Source organism: Tursiops truncatus, chromosome 9 (genome assembly GCF_011762595.2).
Source record: "Tursiops truncatus isolate mTurTru1 chromosome 9, mTurTru1.mat.Y, whole genome shotgun sequence".
NCBI lineage: Eukaryota > Metazoa > Chordata > Mammalia > Artiodactyla > Delphinidae > Tursiops > Tursiops truncatus.
In genome coordinates, this window is record NC_047042.1 from 87,711,242 (window position 1) to 87,725,467 (window position 14,226).

Below are 14,226 nucleotides of genomic sequence, written 5' to 3' on the forward strand. Positions count from 1 at the left end.
TCACGAGGCGGGCGAGGGGCTGAGGTGACCTGCTTGTTGGCATTACCTCGCGGAATCCTCTGTGATCTGCCTGCCCTCGTTTTACAAATGGGGGAAACTGTAGTCCTAAGAGGCAAAGTGACTTGTGTGAAGTCACACAACCAGGTGTTGTGTTACCAGAGAGCTCTAACTCCCCAAAAAGCCTGCTTTCATTAATAAGATTTATTAACACAGCACGATAACCAAGGCACACCGTTCTGAGAAAAAAGGCAAGTTTCAGAACAATATGTATAATACGGTCCCAGTTTCTTGGGGGGCAGAAAAAAGGTATACGTATGTGCCTGTGTGTACATTTTTAAAATTCAGGAAGATTGAACACTAACCGCCTGTAGTTGTTTCCTCTAAGAGGTGAGACTCTGAGGGACTTTCACTTCCTATTTTTTATGGTTTTTTATTTGACATTTTTATAAAGTGCATATATTTTTGTAAGCAGGGAAATAGTCAATATCTTTGAGCCTCACTTTCCACCTACCTTCCAGAGTAATAATGAAAATGTATTTAATGTATCAGTATGGTAAACGCTTAGCACAGTGAATAGCCCATCAGTAAATTTCAAAGTTTGTTCCCTTCTCCTTCCCTCTAATGGTATGGCTTTATCAAAATACTACTCAGAATCATTACTGCAACTCTGCTCAGATCCTCCAATCCTACTGCATGGAAATTTAGCCCCAAGGGTGTTCTGATCTGCACTAGAGAAACGTGAAAATATAACAAAAAGCAAAACCCGTGGCAAGACAAGGTAGAGACCTGTTCCACTCTGCCTGCTTTACCTGTCTCCAAAGGTGTAAGCATACCCCAGGCAAACAGCCTTGCCACACAGGGCAGGCAAGAAGAGTCGCCTCTGTGATTACTGAGAACCTGGGCAAATCCTATGTTGACTGGGATCTCAGATCTTCAAAAGTGAACTTGGGAAATCCTGACAAGCATCCAATGCCCAAACCTCCCCCTACAGGAAAGTTGCGAATCAAATTCCCCTAAAGGCGCCTGAAGCTGAAGCCACAGCTCCCACCTCCTGCACCTCCAACGGCCATGGCAATTTCCGACCAGAGCCTATAAAACCAACTCAGACTGGTTTTCTGATCAACAAAATGCAGTTCCTCTGGGCCTTAGTAGGAACTCTTTCCTCTACCAGGCATGCCTTCTCCCAGATATCCATATGGATAGCTCATTTGAGCAAACACACAAAGGAGGCTCCACACGTTTGCACTAATGTCACCTTCTCAGAAAGGTCTGATCATCCTGTACAAAATAGCAGTTCTATACCTCCAGAATTCCTAGACCCCTTGCCTTGCTCTGTCTTTCTCCGTAGCACTTATCACCATCCAACAAACTAGATATTTTTCTTATTTGTTGTCTGTCCCCCTCCCCCCTCAAAAATACATGCTTCATGAGAACAGACATTTTTGTCTGAATTGTTTGTTACTGTATCCCCATTGCCTAAAGCAGTGTCTGGCTTATAGTACAGGCTCAATAAAAATTTACTGAATTATAAATGAGGACAAATTCAGTGTGGACCCACCACATTCAAGCAGGACAGCCCAGTTAGAGGGAATGTAAACTCTTGGGTCACTCGTGTGTAGGCTCTGTGGGCTTCTGACCGGTTTCCTGTACAAAGCATTCCTCTTCCCCCATCTTCCCTTCCTACCATTTTACTCTCTCTTTCAAAATGTTTGGAGACATTTAACTGAGTTTCTTTATGTAACCGGAGAAGGCACTAGATTCTCCAGCTCACTCATCAGCTCCAGCGTGTCTGATTAAGCCTTTACTGTTTATGCTCTGACGCCTGCTATGAAAGTAACAGGTAGACAGACTGATGTTCGTTTAAGCAGGTGCTAGTGGGGCCCGCAGCAGTCCCGTTATACAATGAAAAGTATGCGGGTACCCACAAGGAGAACCACAAGTTATCTTTTCTTCCAATCTAATAATCTCTCTTTGCCCTTGAGGCTTCGAGTTGGGAGAGAAGGGAGGGCACGGAGCACGGGGACGGGACGAGGGGTAAACATTTAATGAACACCTACTAGATGCCAGGCACTGTGCTAGGTGTCAGGGACACAATTATATGCAAGACCAGGGTGTCTGCCCTCAGGACTAGCTCTGGCTGGTTGGAGGAGCAGGATGACTTCAGAGTGGAGGCTGGATTGGATGAGAACAGGGCTGGAAGGAAGATGGAAGTCAGCTAGGAGCCTGTGGCACTCCAAGCAAGAGATGAGAGTAGACGGTGGCAGTGGGGATGAAGATTGCAGGGGCAGGGGGAGGGTTTGAGAATTATGGAGGAGTGGAATCAGCTCAACTTGGTGATTAATTAGCTAAGATGAGTGAGGAGCAGAGATAGTGATTGGCAGGTTTCTGACTTGGGCATCTGATCGTGCCATTTGTGGGTAGAGAGAACTCCGGAAGAGGAGACCATGGGACATCCAGACACACTCTTTTTGGTAGAAGCTAAAACAAACGGGGACCCATAAACAGTAAGCAGTGCTGGGACCTGAAGCACGGCTATCCTACCCCACCCTCGTGAAGGCTTCATCTGTTACCTGTACACTGAGGACTCCCAAATCTTACCTCCAACCCAGACCTTTCTCCTGAGCTGCTACCCAAATACCTGGGGACATTTCCACTTGGGTATCCTACAGGCGTCTCAAACTTAATTGTACCAGTTGCGTTCAGAAGCATTTTTGGAGACTCAGTTCAGAATGGTGAAGGAGGCTTTAGTCCTGCTACATTCGACTGTATTGGGCTGGCCAACAAGTTCATTCAGTTTTAAGTAAAAATAAAAGGCACGTTTTTCATTTTCACCAAGAACTTTATCGAACAACGTATTCATTAACTGAACGAACTTTTTGGCCAACCCAGTAGAACTCAGTTCCCGTTTCTCCAGCGTGTGATTGTGTCGCCACCTGCATCATAATTACTTCAAGGTCTTGTTAAATTACAAACTCATGGGACCAACCCAGACCCACTCAATCAGAATTGCTTGGGATGGTGCCTGGGAATCTGCAGCTGGACCAAGTTCCAGGGGATTCTTAGGAACACGTGTGTCTGAGAGGAGGCTAGAAGGGGTCAGCTGCCAATTAACAGAGCTTCCACGAATAAATGACTATGTTAAGCTCAATAGTAATAGTAATAACCATAAGATTTGTAGCTACAAAACACTTTTACATGCCTTATTTCATCTGAACCTCTTGCAGCCCTATGAAGTCTTTTTCCCCTCATCTCAGAAACAAAACACTGAGATTCAGGGAGACTAAATGATTTATTCAAGGTCTCGAGTTGACGTTTCTGATTCCAAGTCCACCAGTGCTCACAGCAGCATCACTGAATCAGTCAACTTGTGAGACAGGCCACGTGGCTGAATGAGGATGAATACACCCCACTTCTGAAGAGTACTGGAGCTCAGACTCACCATGCAGGGTCTCTTTAATGGCTGGAGCATTCTGCCTGGGGCAGGGATCAATCAGTTTAACCCCGGGTGCCACAGATAACAGATCAGAGTTATAAGAGCACCTGGAGCTCTCTAAGGTTCTGGGGTACCTTAGAATTTCACCTCTTGCCCTTACTTCTAATCTTGATGTTCTGGGCTGCCCTTTGTTTAACCTACAGTTTCTGAGATTTCTTTTCACACGATCCTTTGCCTGACTCTGCCTGTGATTGTTCCCTTGAACTCCTATCCTTTAAGACTCAACCTAGAGACTACATTGTTGTCGTGGCGCTTTAGGGGAAGAAGTTGGTGTTTCGCCGGGCCCTGGTACTGAGCACGCGGTCGGGGTGGCCCCTGGCCTCTTCCTACCCACCCCTCCGCCCGCCTTTTCCCCCGCTCCTCTGGCAGGATGAGGCGTGCAGGCCTGGGTGAAGGAGTACCTCCTGGCAACTATGGGAACTATGGCTACCCTAATAGTGGGTATAGTGCCGGTGAAGAAGAAAATGAGAGACTCACGGAAAGTCTGAGAGGGCTTCCCTGGTGGCGCAGTGGTTGAGAGTCCGCCTGCCGAGGCAGGGGACACGGGTTCGTGCCCCGGTCTGGGAAGATCCCACATACCGCGGAGCGGCTGGGCCTGTGAGCCATGGCCGCTGAGCCGGCGCGTCCGGAGCTTGTGCTCCGCAATGGGAGGGGCCACAACAGTGAGAGGCCCGCGTACCGCAAAAAAAAAAAAAAAAGCAAGAAAGTCTGAGAAACAAAGTAACTGCTATAAAATCTCTTTCCATTGAAATAGGCCATGAAGTTAAACATCAAAATAAATTATTAGCTGAAATGGATTCACAGTTTGATTCTACAACTGGATTTCTAGGTCAAGCCATGGGAAAACTGAAGATTTTATCCAGAGGGGGCCAAACAAAGCTGCTGGTTTCATGGTTGTCCTTTTCTGTCATTTATTGGATTATTAAACCGAGGTGATGCAAGCAACTGTGAGTTTGGAATTTGTTCCAACTTCACGGCTTGGAGTACCACTTCAGTAAAAATTCAGCATCAAAACATTCCTAAATTTCAAATAATGCTATGGCTTTTTCCATCAAAGATTACTGGATTTTACTTGTCTTATAAGTCACATTAGATAATACAGTGCTCTTTGGATACTGTTTCTTAATGATTCATTTTTTTGCCCCTATTTTCAGGGGTATTGACATGGGCCGAGGTCAGTCTGGCCCTAAGAAGTTTTTTTCCTGTTTTTTGCTGTCAGGTTAAATAGCAGTGTAATATCCTGTTGTTACCATAAATGTAGGTTTATGTTCCACATAAAGAAACTTAGTGGGAAAATAACAATGCCTGGACAGCCTTGTGCTGAGCTCTTGAGGTGGTGAGAAAGTTTGTGATGGATGGTAAATGTATTTCCCTGAACTGTCATCGCCCCTGATGATGTACTCTCCTTGCCTCCTCTATTTGGTTAAAATTGTAGGCTGATGTCTTTTTACCTACAGTTTTCCTAATAATTTTTGATGATATGACTCTTCTTCCGCCTCTGCCCAAGGACCTCATTCTTTAATAAAACTTGTTATTTTGGCATATTTCTAGTAAGATTCAAAACAAATGTGTACCCGTATAGTTGTCATTTTATATTAACTTTATATATATACCATTGACTTGGCTTATCATAGTTTTATGATTTTAACTACTTAGGCCATTTGGTTATCATTTATGACAGAATAATGTGAAGTTAAAGTAATTGCTAAGCTCTGAATGGAAATAGAATGTTCAAGAAAAGTAAAAAAAAAAAAAAAGACTCAACCTAGTCATCCCTGGCCTTACCCCTCAGGTTGCACTTGGTGTTTCCCTCTCTCTGTTCCTACGGCTTAGCACCCTGTTTGTGCTTATCACATTGCTTTGTAACTATCTGTCTGTCTCATCTCCTTGATTATAAACTCCTGAGAGTGGAGAGTGTGTCTGGCTGATCCTCCAATTCCTAGCATAGCCCCTTGAAAGGAGGTACTCAAGAGCTGTTTGTTGAATTAATGAATGAATGAAGCCCACCTGTCTGTACTGCCTGGCACTCCAAGTTACATGCTCAGTACAGAGCTTCCATCGCCATTGCCTTCAGCAGAGGAATCTTTTCTTACTGTGGTCAGTGCCATACAAAGTTCTGAGCACTTCTGAAAACTGGAAGTGGCCCAGCCCTGCTGATAACCCTTGGCCTTGCCTTAGGGGGCAGGCTGTTGACACGTTAGCTCTCAGCCCATTGAAAATCGATGACATACAAATTAGAACAGATGCCCTTTTCACTCACCAAATTTGCATTAAAACGTCTACTGGCCAGTATTGATAAACATAAAATGAAGCGGGCGTTCTCACAGAGCTCCAGAATGAGCTATTATACTTTTCTAGGGATGGCATTATCAATGATCACCGCCACCAACAAAAAAAATGTTCATACTCTTGAACCCAATGACTACGCTTCTAAAATTTCCCTTAAAGAAATAATTTTAAAAAGACAAGGTGCATGTAGAATGGGTTGTTTGTAAGAGCGCAAGTTATTTGTAATAATGAAACATTTATAATAGTAGAAGCTGTAAGTACTCAGAGGCTACAATAAAGTATCCTCCAAGAACTTAGGAATGAGGAAACTGCATTTCCCACTGAGCGCTGAATGGCAGAATCCACCCAAAATGGATCAAAAACCAAAGACAGTCAATGGAAGGAGAGAGAAAAGCTACTGGCTCACAGGACTTGATTGAGGGCATCAATTCACAAAATAAATAGTGTCCATCAGAAGAGGTTTTGCACACAGACATGCAGAAATCAAGAGAGTGACCATGGGCAGAGCCCACTGAAGCCCTCGTGTGCATCTCGGCCAGCAGATATCCTGAGTTCTGTTCTATGACAAGACCGTTCCCAAGATGAGAAGAAGGCACTAGACCACGAAAATGGAGCCATTAGAGGTAGTCCACCCTTTTCCTGGTTCCAAGCTCACCAGGGGACCATCTGATCACCCTGGCACTTGACCACAGGAAGAGTTGTGGCATTCTGGTGTCTTTCTCCTGGTAAACTAAAAAGGAGTTTACAATTATGTTAGCCTTCCAACCCAGCCAAAGGGGATGTCGTTTATGCCAGTGGTACCATGCATACTCCCTGTGTGTGCGATGGTTGTATTTCTTGCTGAATGACAAAAAGGGTGGCATTCTGATGTCTCCCTCAGGCCCCTGTGCAGTGAAGTTAGCACAAATCAATCTTTCAGAACCTTCTCATCACCGGGCACGGCAAGAACAGTTCCAGCCGGCCTGTTCTTCACACCAACTGCACATGCAGGCGTCTAATCATGATTTCTACAGGGAAAGAGAAATCTGAAACAACCAAAATGTTCAACGTTAGGGAAAAGCTTAAATAAATTATGCTATACCCATCCCATGCAATATAATGTTGTCATTTAAAATCTTTTTTGCAAAGCCTACTTTATTACTTAGAGAAATATTCACACTACATGTTAAAAATGTGTGATTCAGGGACTTCCCTGGTGGTCCAGTGGTTAGGACTCTGCGGTTTCACTGCAGGGGGCACGGATTCAGTCCCTGGTCTGAGAACTAAGATCCTGCAAGCTGCGTGGCATGGCCAAAAGGAAAAAAAAAATGTGATTCACACTTCAAAAAAAATTTTAGGCAGTTTCTTATAAATTAAACACAAAATTACTACGTTACCCAGTCATCAAGTTCTTGGACATCTGTCCCAGAGAAATGAAAACATATCTTCACATAAAAAGTTGTACATGAGTGCTCATAGCGGCTTTATTTAATCGCCAAAAACTGGAAACAACGCTGATGTCCTTCAACTCTTTTTGGTAGAGGCTAAAATAAACAGGGACAACAGGCAATACGGCTGACCTACCTCACCTCCTCTAGTTAAACAAACTGGTACATCCATAGCACAGAATAGTACTCAGCAATAAAGAGAAGTGAATTAGTGATACACAACTGGACAGATCTCAAGGAAATTATGCTGATTGGAAAAAAACAATTCTAAAATGTTTTATATATTTTATATATATATATATATATATATATATATATATATATCTCAAAAGGCCATTGTGATTCATTTATATAACATCTTTGAAAACACAAAATTTAGACATGGAGAACAGATTAGTGGTTGCCACGGGTCAGGAATGAGTGAGCGGGTATGAGAGTAAGGGGGTGTGATTATAAAAGGGCAAAATGAGAACTCCTTGTGGTACTGGAACTATTCTGGGTTTCACTGTGGTTGTGGATACATGAAACTACACACATGATAAAACTGTAGAGAACTAAACACACACACACTCACAAATGTGTTTAAGTAAAAGAGGGACATCTGAATAATATCAGTGGATTATAAATGTCAACGTGCCGCTTGTGATATTGTACTATAGTTTTGCCAAGATGTTACCATTGGGGAAAACTTGGTAGCGGGTACGTGGGATCTCTGTATTATTTCTTACAACTGCATGTGAATCTACAATTATCTCAAAATAAAAAGTTTAATTTTAAGTGCAATACAGAATTGTAGATGCAACATGATTGCCTTATATAATATTTTTGACCTATACGTACACACAAAATATCTACACTTATTGGCTTTAGGTAGTAGAGATGTTGGATTTTATGGGTGATTTCTGACTTTGTCTATATACTTTTTAATATTTTTCAAATTCCCTACCATGAACATGTATTAATTTTATTTTATAAATATAATGACTGCCTTTAAATATAGCATGTTCATTTTTCATAACCATATCTTAGTGCTGACTCACACAAAGCTTTTATCAACGATCCACCCAAAACTTTTAAATATAAATTGATGCTAAACTCGGAATTCCCAATCCTATGCTTATACAATTCAGTTTTCAGAACAAAAGATAGGACCTTACACCTGAACTCTGATGATCAAGTTGTCCAGCTTCCTCAGCTGCAACATAAAGACCTTGGGTTAAGAAGAACCCTGGGGTCCTTCCAGCCCTTTCAGTCCATGGGCCTCATGCTGGTATAAGGCACCTGCTGCGAACCTTGGTCTGTCTGTTTAGAGATTATCTCTAAGATTATCCCAAAGACTGAAAGTGATCCACCTTCTCCCAGACCACATTTCTCCTTTATTTTAAAAATAAATTTTTAAATTTTTATTTATTTTTGGCTGTGTTGGGTCTTCGGTGCTGAACGCAGGCTTTCTCTAGCTGCTGAGAGCGGGGGCTACTCTTTGTTGCGGTGCGCGGGTTTCTCATTGCGGTGGCTTCTCTTGTTGCAGAGCACGGGCTCTAGGTGCGCGGGCTTCAGCAGTTGTGGCACGTGGGCTCAGTAGTTGTGGCTCGGGAGCTCTGGAGCACAGGCTCAGTAGTTGTGGCGCACAGGCTTAGTTGCTCCACGGCATGTGGGATCTTCCTAGACCAGGGCTCGAACCCGTGTCCCCTGCATTGGCAGGAGGATTTTTAACTACTGTGCCACCAGGGAAGTCCCATGATCATATCTCTTGAGGAGCAGCTCAAATTAGAGTGAGAACCTGCCTGCCTCCAACCCTCTGCCTTCCACCCCACGTGGCAGCAAAGTCCCCATTTACACAGGGCAGTAAACTGCCAATAATGGCATGAGACTGCCAGCAGCAGGAATCCATGAGTTTATGAGTCTATAAAATCATTCACTTTCACTGCTGGAACAATTCACATCTCCTAGGTTAATAAGAAATATGCCTTCGCAAACACTGAGTTGAGGACAGCATGGGGGAATCCCATCTCTGTTGCCACTTTTCCTAAAAAACAACTCCTTGCTCTCTGCAATCCTGTTTCTACCTTCTGCAATAATTAGGGCAGCTTCCCCTGCCTGTCCCCCATACCTCTCTCCGCCCCTGTATAAATATATTCTGATTCTCTGAAGAACCCTGACTAATACACCTTTCAAAAGTTTTCTCCACTTTCAAATGAAATCACCATTCCTTTAAAGTTGTCTAATATAAGGAATATTATGCAGTCATGAAAACAAATGAGGTAGATCTCTATGTACAAGTATGAACTCATTTCCAACTCATATTATTGAATGAAAACAGCAAGTTGCAGAGTGATGTATTTATGTAAACTTCTTTCCTTCCAGAACTCACAAAACTGTATTTTCCAAGGGAATATCTGTAGCTACGTAAACATCTAGCAAAGGATCTGGGAGCATTCATACCAAACAAATAACAGTAGTTAAATCTATAAAGGTGGAGATAAGACCAAGGTGGGCTCAAATGTTTCCATTTTTACAAGGGGAATGTGTATGCTTTGTATAATTAAAATTCATTTTATGTAGCAAGTGAATAAAGGAGTTGACCAATGATTTGATTTACAAGAACTGAACCTGCCTGACCCATGGTCTTCCTCATCCTTTCATTTCATCCTTCCAGCTCTCCAGGCTCAAAACCAGGGAGTCACCTTTGACTCCCCTCTTTCTGTGGTGTCCTCCCACCATCAACCCATCAGGATATTCTGTGGGCTTTGTCTTCAACATCTAGTGATTTCTAACCTCGTCCACCACCAGCTCTCATATTTTCTCACCTGTGTTATTGTAAGGGCTTAACTTGCCTCCAGGCTTCCCCCATCACTTCCTCACTGCCTCTTCTTGATACGGCAGCCAGAGAGGTCCCAGGAAAGCCCTGCCCCCTGCCCTTTGCTCCTCTGACCTCATCTCTCACCATCCTCCTCCTCACTCACTCTCTCGTTCTGCTCCAGCCACAGGGATGCCTTGCTCTGCACTTGACACAATCCTGCCCAAGGGGTTTTGCATTTGCTACGCCCGCTACCTATTTAAAGTGGACCGCCTCCCCCTGTACTCCCTATCTCCCTCCCCTGCTTTATTTTCCTTCTTAGCCTTTATCATATCACCATCTTTTTAGGAACGAAAAAAAGTAAGTTGTTTATTGAGGGCAAGAGGATGTGACCAATATAAAAATGAAAAGCTTATCTGGGGGGCTTCCCAGGTGGCGCAGTGGTTGAGAGTCCGCCTGCCGATGCAGGGGACACGGGTTCGTGCCCCGGTCTGGGAAGATCCCACATGCCGCGGAGCGGCTGGGCCTGTGAGCCATGGCCGCTGAGCCTGCACATCCGGAGCCTGTGCTCCGCAACGGGAGAGGCCACAACAGTGAGAGGCCCACATACCGCAAAAAAAAAAAAAAGCTTATCTGAGACTTCCCTGGTGGCGCAGTGGTTAAGAATCCACCTGCCAATGCAGGGGACACGGGTTCGATCCCTGGTCCAGGAAGATCTCACATGTCGCAGAGCAACAAAGCCCGTGTGCCACAACTACTAAGCCTGTGCTCTAGAGCCTGCGAACCACAACTACTGAAGCCTTCGCGCCTACAGCCCGTGCTCCGCAACAAGAGAAGCCACTGCAATGAGAAGCCCGTGCACAGCAACAAAGAGTAACCCCCACTCGCCACAACTAGAGAAAGCGTGCGCACAGCAACGAAGACCCAATGCAGCCATAAATAAATAAATAAATTTATTTTTTAAAAAATGCTTATCTGGCTTTAACTGACTCTGCTTTCTCTGCTTGTCAAATGGGAGTTGGATTTTATTTGTACATTTTCTAAGGGGCCCTATCTGCTCATGAAATCCTTATACAGGGGAAGCTATGGGACAGATTCCTTAAGAGCCCCAGTGGGAGAACTCTAATCATGGTGGGAGTAATGGCTCCACGCTGCCTTCTTCTTTCCCTTCTGCTTTATGTGTACCACAAAATAGTCATCGCACGCAATAGTGAGCCCAGAATTTAGCAAAAAGGAGCTCTGGAAGCCCACTTAACCATCTTACTACGGGTCCAGATCCTTCAATATTTTGATTTTCCAAAAATCCAGGGAACTCCTTTTCCATGAGTATCCTCAGGTCCTCCTTTGTAAAGTAGACTTTATCCCCAGCAAATTTGTGAAACGTGAACATCATGGTTTCCATGGCATGTTGCATTTGACATGGCATTTCGGTGAGGTCTGTTGAAACCTTAGCGCAAGGTGTGGAGGGGTCACTTGGCTAGCTGGGATGCGGGTTTAGTTTATCACCTTCTAATATACTATAAACACGTTGGTCTTTTTTTTTTTTAATCTTCCCAGCACTAGAATTAAAATTCAACAAGGATCAGCATTTATGTCTGTTTTGTTCATGGTCATATCTCCAGCACCTAAAACAATGTTTGGCACATAGTGGACATGCAATAAATATTTCTTTAATGGGGAATTCCCTGGCAGTCCAGTGGTTAGGGCACCATGCTTCCGCTGCAGGGGGTGCAGATTTGATCTTTGGTCAGGGAACTAAGATCCCAGATGCCATGCAGTGTGGCCAAAAATATATATATATATTGAATGAGTAAAGAATACATTTGACCACAAAGTTTCATGAGTTACACTATAATAATGGGAAAAAACCCAAAATGAGACCACATTGATTAGCTTTTCAATTTTGAGTAAATCACTTAGCCTCTTCTTTTTTTTTTTCAATTGTGGTAAACACACACACACACACACACACACACACACACACACACACACATAAAATGAGATTTACCCTCAACACATTCATAAGTGTACAGTACCATATTATTAACTATATGCACAATGTTGTACAGGGATTTCTAGAAATTTTTCATCCGTGACTGAAACTCTATACCCATTAAACAGCAATTCCCCATTTCCCTCTGGCAACTCCCCCAGCCCCTGGCAACCACCACTCTACTCTCTGTTTCTATGAGTTTGATTACTCTAGATACCTCATATAAGTAGAATCATGCAGTATTTCTCATTCTGTGACTGGTTTGTTTCACTTAGCATAATGTCCTCAAGGTTTATCCATCTTTTTTTATGACTGAATGATATTCCATGGTATGTCTATACCACATTTTCTTTATTCATTCATCTGTCAATGGACATTTAGGTTGCTTCTACCTCTTGGCTATTGTGCATAATGCTGAAATGAACATGCGTGCAGACATCTTTTTAAGATCCTGCTTTCAGTTCTTTCAGATAAATACGTAGAAGTGGGATTGCTGGATCATATGTTAGTTCTATTTTTAATTTTTTTAGGAACCTCCATATTGTTTTCCCTAATAATTGCACCATTTTACATTCCCAGAAACAGTGCACAGGGTTCCAATTTCTCTACATCCTTGCCAGACTTGGTTTGTTTGATAATGGCCATCCTAACAGGTATGATGTGATATCTCATTGTGGTTTTGGTTTGCATTTCCCTGATGATTAGTGGTGCTGAGCACCTTTTCATATAGCTGTTGGCCATTTGTATGTCTTGTTTTCAAAACAGTTCAAGTCCTTTGCCCATTTATTAAAAAGGTTATTTGTTTTTTTGCTGTTGGGTAGTAGGAGTTCCTTACATATTTTGGATATTACCCCTTACGAGACATAAGATTTGCAAATACTTTCTCCCATTCTCTGGGGTGCATTTTTACCCTGTTGAGTGTTTCCTTTGCTGTGCAGAAGGCTTTAGTTTGATGTCTATTTTGGCTTTCGTTGCCTGTTCTTTCAGTGTCATATCCATGAAATCATTGCCAAAACCAATGTTATGAAGATTTTCCCATATGTCTTCTTCTAGGAATTTTATAGTTTCAAGCCTCAACTTTCTATATCAGTATTTGTATAGCTCTTTCTACATTTCAAAACACTTTCATATACATTAAACCCTAAAAACAGAAACCCCAGAAGGAAGTCCCTTGTCATGATGACAGGCCCTGAGCCTTTGGGAGTTTTACTCTGGAGGTCAGGGGAGGATGGGTACTCTCACCCTGGGACATGTCTTGGTAGTCATATATCTGCTCTTCTACAGCAGAAAGTGCCCAGCCATGCTGACCCAGCAATACCTGCTCCCCATAAAGGAGCCTACTATATTCCCAGCCTCTCCTGGAAGCCAGAATCTGCCCTTGTGCAAAGGAAATGGAGGGCAAAAGCCCATCTGAGCTTGCATCCAAGGTTCCTCTTAGCAGCAGTGCTGGGAGCTCCTAACTGGAGTCAGAGAATGTACGTCTCCATGGATCTCTGCCTTCCTCATCCCTCCCTATAAGCTACTGTCCACAGACCTCAGTTCACAGCTGAGGGTCTTTTGCTCTGAAACTTACAAAATCATGCAAATTTCTCTCTGGTCAAAGATAGTTAATATTCCTTTCACTAAATGCCACCCAAGGAGGCGTGGTGAGCAGAAGACCAGAGAGAACTTTAGGTGTTTAAACCTCAGGCAGGTCACTGCCCTTCTCTGAGCTGGCTTCCCCATCTAAAATGAGCAAGAGAAGACGCTTCACAAGGTCATCCACAAGGATTAGGAACATAGTAGGTGCTCAGTACACGATCCATCACTCTTATTTTGTTTGGAGGAGATAGAGTCTGAGACTCCCTGCCCTTCATCACATGAAGTGGATGGAAAACAATGTTGATGTAAATAATCAATAAACAATTTATAATAAGGGATAGAGGAGAGTTTCATGTGAGCCAAAATGAGGACTGTAGCCCAGGAGACACAGATTCAAAAAGCACTTGAATTGTCTTCCACCGGACCACAAAATGAAGGAGGCTTATATATGCAAAACCCATAAAATTAAATAAGTTGTTTGCCAAGAATTAGGATTGGAGCTGGCACGAAGTAAGGGTGCTTGTTAAGCACGGATTGGTTGGGGCCCAAAACGGTTGCATAGCTACAAGGGGAGACCCTGAGACCATAAGGTTGCAACTGGCAGCTGCTAGCAGATATTGTTTTGAAAACAGCTGATGATGTCCTT

At 43.3% G+C, this 14,226-nt stretch overlaps 1 protein-coding gene and 1 pseudogene across 1 annotated transcript; one reads left to right on the forward strand and one right to left on the reverse strand.

Moving 5' to 3' along the window:
- Positions 1-3,825: 3,825 nt before the first annotated feature.
- Positions 3,826-4,429, forward strand: LOC101329660 (BET1 homolog). The gene is made up of 2 exons (XM_073809469.1): positions 3,826-3,975; positions 4,197-4,429. Exons 1-2 carry the CDS (start codon positions 3,864-3,866, stop codon positions 4,427-4,429), a joined length of 345 nt encoding a protein of 114 aa, XP_073665570.1. The 5' UTR covers positions 3,826-3,863.
- A 4,886-nt stretch (positions 4,430-9,315) lies between these two features.
- On the reverse strand, positions 9,316-11,501 carry LOC141279482 (protein S100-A10 pseudogene; annotated as a pseudogene).
- Between the last annotated feature and the right edge of the window lie 2,725 nt (positions 11,502-14,226).